The sequence below is a fragment of the Vipera berus genome (genome assembly GCF_964194415.1).
Source record: "Vipera berus genome assembly, chromosome: 2".
NCBI classification, from domain to species: domain Eukaryota; kingdom Metazoa; phylum Chordata; class Lepidosauria; order Squamata; family Viperidae; genus Vipera; species Vipera berus.
This window is the reverse complement of record NC_138203.1, coordinates 173943404-173958117: the sequence shown is the minus strand read 5'-3', so window position 1 is coordinate 173958117 and position 14714 is coordinate 173943404. Positions and strand designations below refer to the sequence as shown.

Genomic DNA, 14714 nt, shown 5'->3' with positions numbered 1-14714 from the left:
AATGAAATTTATTAGAGACAGATAGAAAATGTTTCACGAAGTAAAAAATAAATCAGATACAAAGATATGGGATGGAGATACTTAGCTTAGTAATAGGGCTTATAAGCAAAATGTGACAAGTAGCTGATTGCAGATTGAAGCTGTATTGTGATGTGGCTGCAAATAAGCAAATTCAGATTGAGGAGAGCACTGCAAAGCAGTATACCCCATTCCTTCTCCTGGGGGCAGTCCAGGAAGATACAGTGTTTGAGTGTATCAAAAGCCGCTGAGATATCATTCAGTACCTGGAGGGATACATTTCGTGTCTCACCAGAGCTCAAACAGAGGTCCAATCAGTAAAATCTTATTGCCATACTTGTGCTTAGAGCCCAATTGGAAGGGATCCAAATGGATCAATTTCTTTCAGGGTGTATGCATCTGCAGTTCCAATACAAACCCAAGCTTGTACAAAGAATATTCAGCACTTTATCTTTCCCTTGTAGGTGACCTATGGGTCCTTCGATTACACATCACTGCTGTACCTATCAGACTATGCAGAAGACTTTGGTGGTGGACGGTTTGTTTTTATGGACGAAGGTGCAAATAGGACTGTAGAACCTCGTGCAGGTAGAACTTTCTTTGCTTTACAAATCCTACTAGTTCATGCTCTGTTTTTAATATCTTCCTTTTGAACACAGCTCCCTACTTTGTGTGTCCGTACCTTCAGGATAGAAATAAATGAATTAGAAGGTCAGTAGAAATAAGTACAAATAAAACTGGCAGATTTTGTCTTAAGAGTTATCTAATATTTGCATTTATCTTACACAAATCTTTGTCAGTATTATACCTTTCATCATTCAAATGTTACACAAGTAAGAATTGTGATTTCTAGCTCCCATCTATTTCAAGAATAAATGAGAGGCAAATATGTATTATGTTACATGAGGAAACATGGTTTTGAAGAGCAAGATTATTTTTTCAAAAAAAAAAAGCATGATTTGTGAATTGTTAATTTTCAAGCAATTTTGTTGATGGTAAAAATGGAGACTGCGTATCCTAAAGAAGACTGCAGGCCCAGATGGATTATACCCCAAGGTTCTCAAGGAACTGGCGGATGTGATCTCAGAACCACTGAACTATATTTTTCAAAGATCCTGGAGCACTGGGGAACTACCAGAGGACTGGAAAAGAGCTGATGTAGTTCTCATCTTCAAAAAAGAGAAAAACATAGGCATTTGATAAAGTAGATCACAACCTACTACTTGATAAGATAGAAAAATGTGGGTTAGACAGCACTGCCACCAGATGGATTCGTAGCTGGCTGACCGGCCGTATTCAACGTGTGGTCCTCAATGGAACCACATCTACATGGAGGGAAGTGTGTAGTGGGGTGCCCCAGGGTTCTGTTCTGGGCCCAGTGCTCTTCAACATCTTCATCAACGATTTGGACAAAGGGATAGATGGAGAACTCATCAAATTTGCAGACGACACCAAGCTGGCAGGAATAGCCAACACTCCAGAAGACAGACTTAAGATACAGGAGGATCTGGATGGACTTGAGCACTGGGCGCTATCTAATAAAATGAAATTCAATGGTGAAAAAAGTCAGGTTCTACATTTAGGCAAGAAAAACCAAATGTACAGGTATAGTAAAGGCGGTACCTTGCTCAATAGTAGTGACTGTGAGAGGGATCTTGGAGTCCTAGTGGACAGTCATTTCAATATGAGCCAGCAGTGTGCTGCAGCTGCCAAAAAAGCCAACACAGTGCTAGGCTGCATTAACAGAGGGATAGAATCAAGATCACATGAAGTATTAATATCACTTTACAATGCCTTGGTAAGGCCACACTTGGCATGCTGCATCCAGTTTTGGTCACCATGATGTAAAAAAGATGTTGAGACGCTAGAAAGAGTAGAGAGAAGAGGAACAAAGATGATTAGGGGACTGGAGACTAAAACATATAAGGAACGGTTGCTGGAATTGGGTATGCGTAGTTTAATGAAGAGAAGGGTGAGGGGTGACATGATAGCAGTGTTCCAATATCTCAGGGGCTGCCACAAAGAAGAGGGAGTCAAGCTATTCTCCAAAACACCCGAAGGCAGGACAAGAAGCAACGGATGGAAACTAATCAAGGAGAGAAGCAACCTAGAACTAAGGAGAAACTTCCTGACAGTTAGAACAATTAACCAGTGGAACAAGCTGCCTCCACAAGCTGTGAATGCTCCAACACTGGAAGTTTTTAAGAGACTGGACAGCCATTTGTCTGAAATGGTATAGGGTTTTCTGCCTGAGCAGGGGGTTGGACTAGATGACCTCCAAGGTCCCTTCCAACTTTACTATTATGATTATGATTATATCCTAAAGAGGGATACACAGCTAATAATCTTGGAGTAATATGCTTAGAAATATTGCAGATAAAATACACAATCTAAACATTCAGATAGTTAAACTTCTATTTGTTTCGACTTCAGAGTTTTCAAAATGACTCACCCATGACTATCTGAATGACCAAGTAAAAAAAGACTCAGTGGACAGCATTCACAGAGCTTTCACTATCCTATTCAACTTTATAACAATGTAGTGCTACAAAGAGTCATCTAGTGTATCCTTCCCCAGCCTGGTGCCCTTTAGACACATTCCATTGGCCACACTGGATTAGACTTTTGGCAGTTGTGGTCTCAAGATATCTGGAAGATCCTGAGTTATGGAAAGCTAATCTGAATTATTTCACACCTCTGGGTGGCCTTGGGCCAGTCATGCTCTCTCATACCTAGGAAGGAGGCAATGGCAAACAATGTCTGAAATCTTGCCAAGAAAACTGCAGAGGCTAGTTAAGGCCCTTGCTAGGAATCAACTGATTTCCCCCTCTCCATCATCATTTCATCATTACTTAGGGCTTAATAAACATTTTTCTTGAAAAACATTTCATAGGAGTCTTAAAAGTATCTGCAGAGGAATAGGAAGACATGTATTTCTTTTATTTGACATGCCAAGAAACTCTTCTGCTGTTCTTCCTTTTTTTTAACCAGACCAATTCAAAACAAGAAAAAGAATTATCTTTCACTAAAGAGTGCAGATTTTTCCTTATTACCAGCCTTTGGCTTGGGAAAGGTTGAAGAAAAGGACTCTTTTCCCCCCCTTGAATTTATGTAACAAAAATGTCTTCAAGCTTCCCTTTTCCCCATTTTCTATGAGATAAGTGAAATAAAATTCAGCCTTTCCCTTAAGCCAGGGGTGTCAAACTGCTGGCCCGCAGGCCAGATGTATCATGTTGAAATCGCGCCCACCCTAGCTCCGGCAATGGGGAAAAAGTCGCAATACATCACAACATATCACATGATGTGGTGAGTTTGACACCCCTGCCTTAAGCCCTCTTACAGGCCCAAAAGTATTTGGAAGAAAAAGAGAGAAAGGCAAAAGCTGCAGACTAATTCCTGAACTGAAGCTTTTGAAGATCCTTAGGAGCCCATTTGGGCCCTGGAGTTCTTCTGACTCTTAATTGTGAACATCTAAGTTTAAACATACTTAATTTTGTGGTAAATTATGGCCAAGATCTCCAAGGGATTCTTGAGAATCTCTAAATCACTGAGACATCAGTGTTATAATCGTGTTGACATTTGTATAGCTTCATGTGTTGCCTCTATAGCGCAATCACAATCCTCATGCAGGCACCCTAATATGTATATTTTGCCATTTCAACTAGCTCTCTAATGTTAACTTTTCACTACATTTTTTTAAACAAAAGGGATTATAATGTATCGTGGCAATACTTAAAAGCATTAATAGCTTGCAAAAACTGGCACACTGGTGGTAGTTTAAACAGAGGAATATGTCAAGAAAAATGATATAATTTATAATAGTCGAAGGGAAAAGAAATGGAAAAAAAGGAAGGCACAGGGAAGGAAGTGGGTGCAGAGTAAAATTCTTAAATCATCATAATCATGTTCTGCATTAGCAATATGCAGTTAAATAACTATAATTTTCTTGCAGAAGGAATTTTAGTAATTTGATCGTTTGGTCTTTGGAAACTGTGTCCTTTGCTGGATGTAATTGCTTTTCTGCACATATGCATTTCCTTTATGAAAATGTTTCTGATTAATCAGGTCCTTTTTTCCCCTGAGCATTATTTTAATAAAGTAAAACCTTTCTTTGCTTGTGGGAAACCATTTTATGCTGAAGGATGACATACAGAACATTACACTTGAGAGGTCAGGTCCAGGGGCCCCTTCCTAATGATCTGAAGCTGCTGATTCTATCTCTTTAAAACACGTCCTGAGGAAGACTCAGGTGTGTGATTGGCAAGGTATGTACTTTCTCAGGTGATACCTGGAATAAGTTCATAATCTCTCCACTATGACCCCTGTTAGAAACTATTAATTGGCACATGTCCTATTATATAAAGCTGGATTAAATAAATTTTAATAAGGTTTTGAAGATGAGCATACTAAACTTAAGTGAAATCTTAAAGAGATCAGGCCTTCAAGAAATGCTCTTTGGATGTACCTTTAGGAATCATGTTATGACTATACAGGGATAAAGAAGAAGAACAACAACAAATAGCTGGAGAAAGAAAAAAATATATTTTTGTTTTAGTTCAACAACAAAAAACTTCGTTGAATAGTTCATGTTTCTGAACTATCTGTGGAGGCAAGTCCAGAACAATGATTATCTTTTTTTGCATTCCAAAAATGCAATTAAATTAAAGCCTGTATAATTTAAGAGGGATGAAAGTATAATTCAGCAAGATTTAGAAGACATTTATGTTTCAATGCATGACATTGTTATTTGAGGTGCTTTTAAAGCATATGTACACGGTTTATTGTTGCTTATACTTCATGAAGCAATAAATAAATACAAACAAATACTCAATTTTCATTGAATCACATGAAACAGAGAGCCTTATAAACTATTAGCATTTTGGCTCAAGCAACCATAATATCAGGTACTGAAAAGATATCATCCGAGAGGAATGGACCACTTTCCTTGAATTGGAGGTACTCAGAGAGAAGGTCTTACTTTTCTGCCAAACACATTTCATCCCTCCTAAATTTTACAAGATTTCCTTAAAAATCTCTGCTATAAGTCTTCGATGACAAAGATGTATTTTGTTGCCAGTTTTTCTTATCCAAAGGTTAATGATAAAACATCCAGTGATCTTAAGGAAGATGTGATGAACTTTTTTTTACCACAGGTTGATCTCAGTTGGGATGGGTAGGGGGGGAGGGGAGAAACTGCACATATTTGACAGGAAAGATCTCTGTATAAGGTCACTGCTTAATAAATACTGCCTTGAGGCAAAAAATATCCAGAGTGCCAAAGAATAGGAAATAGCTTGGCTTACTTCCACACCAATCTGATTTTGTGACATTTCCCAGGGGTATCCCTTCGAAGCAGAGCCCTTTCTTCTTTATTTTGTTTGGGCAGTTGTTTTGAAAGAAAGTAAGACTAAGGGAACAAAGTCCGCTGCTTTTAAAATAGAGTCTTAGGCATGAGATTGACGAATTCTGCAAAGCTAGCCTTCAGAGCAGCATATAAACCCAGAGGTCAGCTGAGGTCCACTTCGAAGTGAATTTCCATTTCCAGTAAGCACAGTTGAACTCCCAAAGCTTATGTCCAGGTTGAATCCGTTAGACTTCCTGAGATTTATAGGTAAAGTACTGTTACTGTAGCTTGTTTTTGTGAGATGCCTAGATTTTTTTTTCTAAAATAAGGTTTTTAAGTACCCTTATAGAATTACGTAGAAAATACAATGCTCTTATGGTGCAAAGGTCCCATTTCAGAATCTGATATTGTTTGCATTTGAAGAAGTATTAATCACACTCATTTGAAATAATGATATTTTTTGGTGACTTACAATGTTGGGGTTCTCCCTTTTACCCTCCTCCCTGTGTCCTGAATAATAGGTTTGTAGCATAGGTTTGTATCTTATCATTGGAATTTATAGTTGCTTTTTACTTCTGGGGCATTTCCTCAGCCTTCTGTCTTCCTAGAGAAAGAGCAACATGCTAGCACATGCTGTCCTATTATTCCCAGTAGCACGGTCAGGCTAATAATGTTCTTTTTCTTCCAACCGGGGCAGGTTATTAGAAAGTTAATAATACATTTTACTTAAAAGCTTATACTAATTACAGAATTAGCAAGAAAGAACTATTCAGTAATTTTAAATAGTAGTTTTGCACAAGAGCAATTTTGTTTCTTTACGGCCATCAGTTACATCAAAGCAGAAAACTCACTTAAACAGATCTTAATTTAAACTGTTTTAGAACAAGAGAAACATTAAAAAAATGTTAAAAATTCAGATACTACAATCAGGTAGGGTTAAAAGCCCTCAACTGTGGCTGCTCATTCCCACCGAGTGTGGCCTCTCACCACTTTTCTTAGTGTTCTTCCCATCACTGACAAATGTATGTATCATAGCACAATCTCCTGCCTATGCCTTCAGCTACTGATCATACTTTTAAGACAGCAATTTTAGCAAAATTCTCGGCTTGATGTAATGATGTATTTAAATGCATAAGTCTGACACTTCCTGCACTTAACACTTAATCCTACTAATCATCATGCTATATTAAATTGCTCAAAACGCAGTCCCTGTATGGACTGATGGACTAGAATTTGTAGGCACTAATATTCATATTTTAGCAATTTCCATACCTAGCTCTTCCGCTTAGCTGACAAGGAAAAGACAAACGGTGCTGCCACCTGCTGAGATAGCAGTAGATTAATTACTAGCTTACTGGTGCAAAAGTATAGGCAAAAATACAGTTTTCTCAGTCTTTTTAGCAACTTGCTTCCAAATTATCTTTTACTACTGGCTTGGTCCTGTAGCAACAGGAAATAATTCTACCACTGTAAAGGAAATCATTTTGGAGAACCAACAAATAGTTACAACAGGGTAGAAGAGATGTGACTTAAATTATCTAGATAGATTATGTGTAATTAAGCTGGAAGAAGGGGAGTTGGTGATAGCAGGCTTGGCAAAGTAATCTTTGTCATTTACTAGGTTTTTCTTCTCCAAATGCCGCTTGGGGGGGGGGCGAAAGCCTTAATAAGCAGGCATATACATAGAATGAAGGCTACTGCTAAGCACATTGATTTGTGCTTTAGATTGTAAGCCGCCCTGAGTCTTCAGAGAAGGGCGGGATATAAATGAGATTAAAAAAAAAATCTTCGTATCAAGAGAGTGACCTTTTCTCATCAAGAGACAGGATGCCTGTTTGCTTTTCCAAGCTCGTGCCAGACTCTCAGTACAGGTAGTCCTTGACTTACATTTAATGATCATTCAAAGGCACTGGAAAAAGTGACTTATGACATTTTTTCACACCTAGGATCGTTGCAACATCTCCATGGTCATGTGTTCCAAATTTTGATGCTTGGCACCTAACTGATACTTATGAAAGCTGTGGTGCCCCAGAATCATGTGATCACCTTTTGCGACCTTTTTTAAAAAAATTAAATTTATTAAATATTTACAGACACATACACACTAAGTATATACATTTCAAATTAAGAAAGAAAAGGAAAAGGGCAAACAAACATTTAGCAAACATGCATATAAACTAACTGGGGATTAAAATCCCCTGTGCAGTTATACATAATTACATCCCGGTAAATCTTAAATCTTATTTAACGTTGTCTATTTCGACTATTAAATATTATCATAAAGATTACTATGAAGTGTCATATTAACTATTCTAGGTTTGCGACCTTCTGACAAGCAAATTCAAATAGGAAAGGCAGATTCAGTTAACAACCAGGTTACTAACTTAACAGCTGTCGTGACTCACTTAACAACTGTGGCAAGAAAGGTCATAAAATGGGGCAAAGTTCACTTAACGTATATCTCGCTTAGCAACAAAAATTGGCTCCATTGTGGTCATAAGTTGAGGACTGCCTGTATATCCAATCCTTGCAACAACACCCCCCCTTTTCCAGGTATTTTTCAGTAGAGGCTTTGATAATACAGACATCTTTTCCAAGGAGTTTTCAGAATTGTGACATTTTCTCTGTCAGAAAATAAGATCCCTTCTTGGTTCTGGGCTGTTAGTTTGATCTCCGAGGTTGGCAATTTGGCTGCAAATGTTTTGTCTCCATTCAGGAGGTGGGGGCATCTTCAGTGTGCTTTGAATTGTGCTTATCTGTCAGAACATTGGCCCTTTAAATCCCTTTTTGTGTGATGTAAATTGGTGTGGGTGTTATTTGTCCAAATGTTGCTGAGTCCTGGTCTCCTTGGTTCTGTCTGTAGTTTGTCATTTTAGGAAACTATGCATTTTAGAGATAGCAACATCTGAAAAATGTTGCACTGCAGTGGTGTTATTGCTCACAAGTAGTTAATTTAGAACATACAACAGTAGGGTTGGAAGGAACCTTAGAGATCTTCTAGTCCCCTGCTCAAGAGACCCTATACCATTCCAGACGAAGGGCTGTCCAGTCTGTTCCTGAAAACCTCCAGTGATGAAGCATGCACAACCTCTGGAGGAAAGCTGTCCCAGTGATTAATTGTCCTCACTAAAAGGAAACTTCTCCTTAATTCTAGATTGGGTCTCTCATTGAAAGGTTTCCATCCATTACTTCTTGTCCTTTCCTCGGGTGCTTTGGGAAATAAGTTGACCCCCTCTTCTCTGTGACAGCCCCTCAAATATTGGAAGACTGCTATCATGTCATCCCAGTCCTTCTCTTCATTAGACACACCTAATTCCTTCAGTCGTTCATCAGTTTAAGTCGTTGTTAATTGAAAGCAACAGAAATCCCTCCACGATGATGATTGAGCTCCTGCTTCTTCAGCCATCTCAGTCCGTATGTAGCTGCTGCTTCCCGTGCTTCCCAACCATTTCATCCACTTAACTGCCTTTCTACTTCTTTTCCTAGCCTTCCTCACATTCTTTGCCTACCTCTGCCCATCCTTCCCAAAACTCCCAATCCAACTTCCCTGCACTACGGTATCTTCCTAAAAGATAGCTTTAAGTTCTGTAGTAGGAGAACTAGGATGTTGAGACCTCCCTGTTTGCTAATGGAAAGGAAAGAAAGTCAGAATTATCTTACTTTTCCCTCTTTATTTTTTTTAAAAAGCAGTCTTTTCATGAATAAAAAGGTGCCTCTTTTATTATGGTTGTATTATTATAAGCCTCCCCACAATGATACAATAAATACAATTGACCCCATCACTTTTGAACTGCAACCCTTGAGCTGCCCGAAGTCGTACATCTTCATTGTAGAGGTTTGCTTTTTTTTCCTTTTTTTCTTTTTTTGTATTGTAACTCTCTATCGCTTCTTGAAAGCCATTCACTAAACTAGTGATGGCGAACCTTTTAGAGACCGAGTGCCCAAACTGCAACCCAGAACCCACTTATGTATCGTCGGGTGCTGGGTGGGTGTGGCCAATTGGGTGGGCATGGCTGCGGTGGTAACAGCAGACTGAGTGGGACTAAAAAGTTCAATCAATCAATTCCAACTTTGTGAGATCTTTTTTTTTCCCCACAAGAAGTTGAAATTGATTGATTAAACCTTTTTTTTTTTTGCACATGGCAGCGGAGTCCTAAAGCGAAAAGGTTTTATAAAACCTAGCTAAAGGCCTAGGACTGGGGCGAGGGTGCGTGTTCCCACAGAGAGGGCTCTGCGTGCCACCTGTAGGAGAGTGCAAATAATTGCTGTTTCTTCTGTTCTGGAAAAATCACTTGTGAAAGGGGGTCGGTCCCCTCTAAGTCCAATTCAATATTGCAATATGAAACTGCTGTTCAATATCACATTCACTCCAACCATACAGAAGTTGCACAATCAGAAATTTAAACGATTGGAATTCTGATTTCTATTCTGGTAACAGAAATTACATTTCCTCTTCATAATGTGATGATTTTATAAGAATAGGAGATGGTTGAGAGTTAAGAGGATGTTGGCTAGAAAGACAGAGCTGTGGTTGCTAGCATTTTCCTACCCCAAAATGTTTTGCGCACATTGTTGTTTATTATAGCCAATTTGTTGAATGTGACTAATATTATGAAATAAAATAACAACGTACAAAATTTAAATATTTATTTTAAATATTTAATTTTATTTTGTGCTTGCTGAGTATTTTCTACCAAATCGGAAAAACATATATTCCAATTAAGTTATGTGTTGAATAATGAGAGATTACCCTGTTGAAACTAAGATGTTTGTCATATAACCCCATGCTTTTCATAGGAAATTCATTCCTTACAATATATTTTGTTTAGGAAAACTATAATATGACAATATGGTTTGTGTCTCTTTGTCTAAACATTTTAGTGCTTATTTCTAATCATGTGTACAAAGCAAGCTTCTATTTATCTTCACAAAGTGACGCAACATTTATCTATCAAGTGGCCCGTCTGTGTACAGTTGGTGCGGTAGTCTTGTTATCACTGTTGTCTCCCTTGTATGCTTGTGCCCTCACAAAACTACTAAAGACTGGAACACACCTGAATTGATTGATTGTATCAATGTGGTGCTCAATATATAAACAAGCAGTCCAAGCATGTCACATAGCTACACAAATAGTCTAGTAATCCATTTTTAATGTGAGGTGTTAAAATTCTTTATATGCTAAAGTAGCTGTTTGGTAATTTTAATGCAGAATGTAAGAAAATAGCTAAACCAGATCTTTTCCTGAAGGTTTTATTCTAGAAGAAGCACACAGCTCAATCAAGGGAAAGTTATGCAGCACTTCAGATGGTACATGAAAAAAATGCAGGATCCAGTCTGGGTTGGTCACCAGGACCAAAGGACTTGTCTTTGAAGCTTTCGGACTGGTGTCGGAGTCCATCTGGTGGAGGAAGCTGGCCACCAGTTTGCAAGAAGCAGTCAGACGAGGAGACTTGAACTCATTGGTAGCCTCACAGTGCAGTGAACAAGGACAGACATTCAATTTTGCAGCTACTTAGATTGTTGGATGAGCAAGCACAAAAACAGCCAGGGAAGTGATTGAAGCCTGGGAAACAGGTGCCTCGTCAGTCAACAGGAGTGCTGATTTACCACCAGCCTATGAAGTACTTAGAAGGTGAGGGCTGGGCAGTACAATCAAACGACAGCTAATGACCTAAAAGCCAGTCATCAGCACACCCCAATCAGCATGTAAAAAGCATTTACAACAGACACACTATAAATCCCACACAGAACAGCACACTCTGCTAGAGAGAAGTTCCTTGAAGATAGGCTCCAGCACGGGTCTAACAGCTTGAGAGACGACACCTCTGGTCCCGGTGACCAGCCCAGTTTGGATCCTGCAACATTATCCTTGGCCACATATATTCGCCTTCTTTCGAATGAAAAAAAAATGCTTGGAGTGCTCTATTTAGTACCTCTCTGGAAGAGTTGGGTGTTTTCCCAGCATCACCATCTATAGTGGTTGATCCCAGGACAAGATTTACTTGGTTTAAGGAGTTGTTGATTCGGGTTACTTTTTCCCCTTCAAGACCAAAGCTGTGCATGACCCTAATCCAAAGTCTTGTTCACTTAAGACTACGTGCAAATATTTTCTTTTTTCTTCTTCTTTGTCCCCCTGCCGAAGCCTTTCTTTTAATAATTCTAGGACTGATCATGTACATATTAAAAAAAACAGGCTTTCTTAAATCCTGTTAATTGCATAATGATATTTTGATCTGGGAACAGGATAGCTTTACCATTAGATAATGATCAAATCTTGGATGATTGAAGCTGAGTAGCTAATTACAGAATCCTAGGAATCAGCAGTCAAGTAAATGATGTATATCTTGCTCCCCTCCTGACTGTAGATTCTTGTTTTGCAGGACGGGTTTCCTTTTTCACATCTGGCTCAGAGAACCTCCATCATGTTGAAAAGGTCCACTGGGGCACTCGCTATGCCATCACCATTTCCTTTACCTGCAATCCGGACCACGGTATCAGGGATCCTGTTTTAACATGACAGGTGGTAGCCAGATGGATTGGCAAGAGAAACTCTGTGTGGGAGGGGAAAAGAAACTTTTAAATTATCATATAAATTCCACTGAATTTTATCTAAAGTAAATTGTGTGTGTGTGTGTGTAGGTTTTTTTTTTACTTCTAAGTGTTTCAAAATCAGTGCCTTAAGGCCCATATTTCTAAGTTACTTATAACATTGCTTTATGAGATAGCAATTAAAATGGTTTGGCTTTTCTTTTCCAACTCTTGGGTACTGCACAATAGGCCTAGGAAGCAGTACCCCTCCATCAATTAATCTCTTCAAATAATCCTTTTATCAGTTCTTAAAATTACAATTTGTGATGCCCTATGAAATATGTTCATAGACTCTGGAATACATTGCAAGGAAGGAGTATCATCATGCCTTGTTCCAGACTCCATAGAGTTGTTTATATTTTGGAAAATAGAAACCTGGAACACCTGTGAAGCAGCTGATTTATGGCTTTAGTCATTTGCAGTTCTACACAAGAGTATCCTACTCTTTACACAAGAGTATCAGGTTTTTCTTTTAAATCTTTATTTCAATATATTCTTCCTTGGAAGAAGCCACAAGCTTTGATGATTGGATTATCCCTGTAGAAACCCATTGTATATGATCTCAGCCATGGTTTCTTATAACAAGCTAAGAGGAGGCTGCTCAGAATAAAATAAAACTACTAAATAATGTGTTTAATAGTGGCTCAATTTCTCTATTTGCCTGGGGGAAAAGGCTCATTAGCTTGTTTAATCTTACAATCTTAAATTATAAATATTCAAGTGATTTGAAAATCCATTAAAGTTTGCCTTTGAATAAACCTGGTCTTTGCTGCCTCATTTTTTCAGTTGTTGAGTAAGTGTAAAACAACTTTATAGTTCTTTAATAATTTTTTAAAAAATTCTGAAGATGAAAGTAAAATTGGTAGAACTTAAAACATATTAGAAATTGAAGCAATACGTTTGATTCGTGCAAATTGCACTGCAATTATTAGAATAAATTTTTCAGTGGCATTCTTTCTACCAAAGGAAAATTTAAGAAGAACCTTCTTAGACTATATACCGGTATTCTTTAATTGTGGGAAAAGTGTTCTAATCAAGCTATATAGGAAAGTACTGTGAATTAAACTTATTAGTTTGCATTCTGTCATATTTATGAGTGATATTTTAACTTTTTTTGTATTTACAAAGTTTACCTACTCCTGTGAAACACCTTTCACACAACATTCCTGAAATATTAGATGTTTGAATACTCATCAGCTTTAAATTTTAACAAATATGGCATGATCTGACACAAAGAATTCTGGATGATCACTGCCAAGAATGGTATGGTGAGTTTCCGATTGAACAGGACTTGTATTAGACAATCTATAAAATCATCTCCAGTACATACATTCTATGAGAAAACCAAACACACAATATTCCTTTTTAACAACCCTATCTAGCCCACCAACTAACTTTTTTTATCACAGCAAAAGCTGCCTGATTTGATTTCCATTGGCTATAAGAAAATTGTCTTCCTTTGAAAGGGAATTCTAAGAGCGTATATTTATTTATTTTCCAATGTTAGCTATTTTATTCTCTTCCCTAACCCACCCCTGAAAATCTCTGACCAAGTTTGTTATTTTTATTAGATTTTTATCCCACCTTTGTTACTTTATATGTAACTCCCAAGTGGCAAAACATATCTAATGCTCTTTCCTCCTATTTTTCCTATAAAAAATAACCCTGTGAGGTGGCTTGGTTGGGCTTGAGAGAGAGTGGCTGACCCTGCTGGCTTTCATGCCTAAAATGGGATTAGAACTCACAGATGTCTGATTTCTAGCTCAGGATTCAAAGTTAAGTTACTTAACAGGGAGTCCTCAACTTACATCCATTCACTGGTGTTCATTCAAAATTACAACAGGGCTGGGAAACAAGGGACTTATGACTAGTCCTTGTGCTTATAACCATTGTAGCATCCCTATAATCACATGATCAGAATCCCGACAACTGACAACCATGTATTTACTATGGTTGCAGCATCCCAGGGTCATGTGATCACTATTTACAACTTTCCCAGGGGTTTTCCAACAACCAAAGTCAGTGAGGGAAGCTGGATTTACTTAACAATCGCAATGTTTTCCTTAATGACTGTGGCAATAAAAGCTTGAATGATCATATTGCTTAATGCAGGGGTTCCCAACCTGGGGTGCGAGGCGATATTCCAGGGGGTGCGAAAACTTAGGTTTTCAAAATTATAGTGTATATGCATAATTTGTTGCCGTTATTTCAAACTTTCGTAAGGGGTGCGAGAATATATCAAGTATTTTAGGGTGCGGGCCATAGAAAAGGTTGGGAGCTGCTGGCTTAATGGCAGAAGCTCCATTCTCAGTTGTGATCATAAGTCAAATATCACTACCTGTATGCAGATCACTCAAGAAATACCTTCACATTTGCTAGATCACTTCAACCTTCATTTTGGTCAATGAGAAGTCAGGAGAAAAGTGCTTCAACCTCAAAGCCACTTGAAGATATGCTTGCAGTTGCCACCTTTAAACAGAAAATTTGCAATTGTGGAGGACAGTGACTTCTAATCAACATGTTTCAGTCAACATATGAAGAATCCTTGATAAAGATCTTGTCAAAAATCTGTTGAACAGTTAGGAAAAAAAGGTTTTTTTACTGGCACTTTAGTGTTTTCTTCCCACTTTGTTCATTGTTTTTATTGTCTGTCCAATTTTTTCTGCCTGGAGCGAAGCATAATAAATATCAAGGAAATGTACATTATATATTCTGAATGGTCTCTCATTTTCTGACAAGATTAGGGCTTTCACTACAGATCTTC

General features: G+C 38.1%; 1 protein-coding gene across 1 annotated transcript in view; it reads left to right on the top strand.

Moving 5' to 3' along the window:
• Window positions 1-12702, top strand: part of OGFOD3 (2-oxoglutarate and iron dependent oxygenase domain containing 3) — a 48117-nt gene extending 35415 nt beyond the window's left edge. The window contains exons 8-9 of the mRNA XM_081318013.1: window positions 483-606; window positions 11743-12702. Coding sequence (XP_081174139.1) covers window positions 483-606; window positions 11743-11879 — 261 coding nt within the window. The 3' untranslated portion in view covers window positions 11880-12702. The remainder of the gene's footprint in view (window positions 1-482; window positions 607-11742) is intronic.
• The last annotated feature ends 2012 nt before the right edge of the window (window positions 12703-14714 follow it).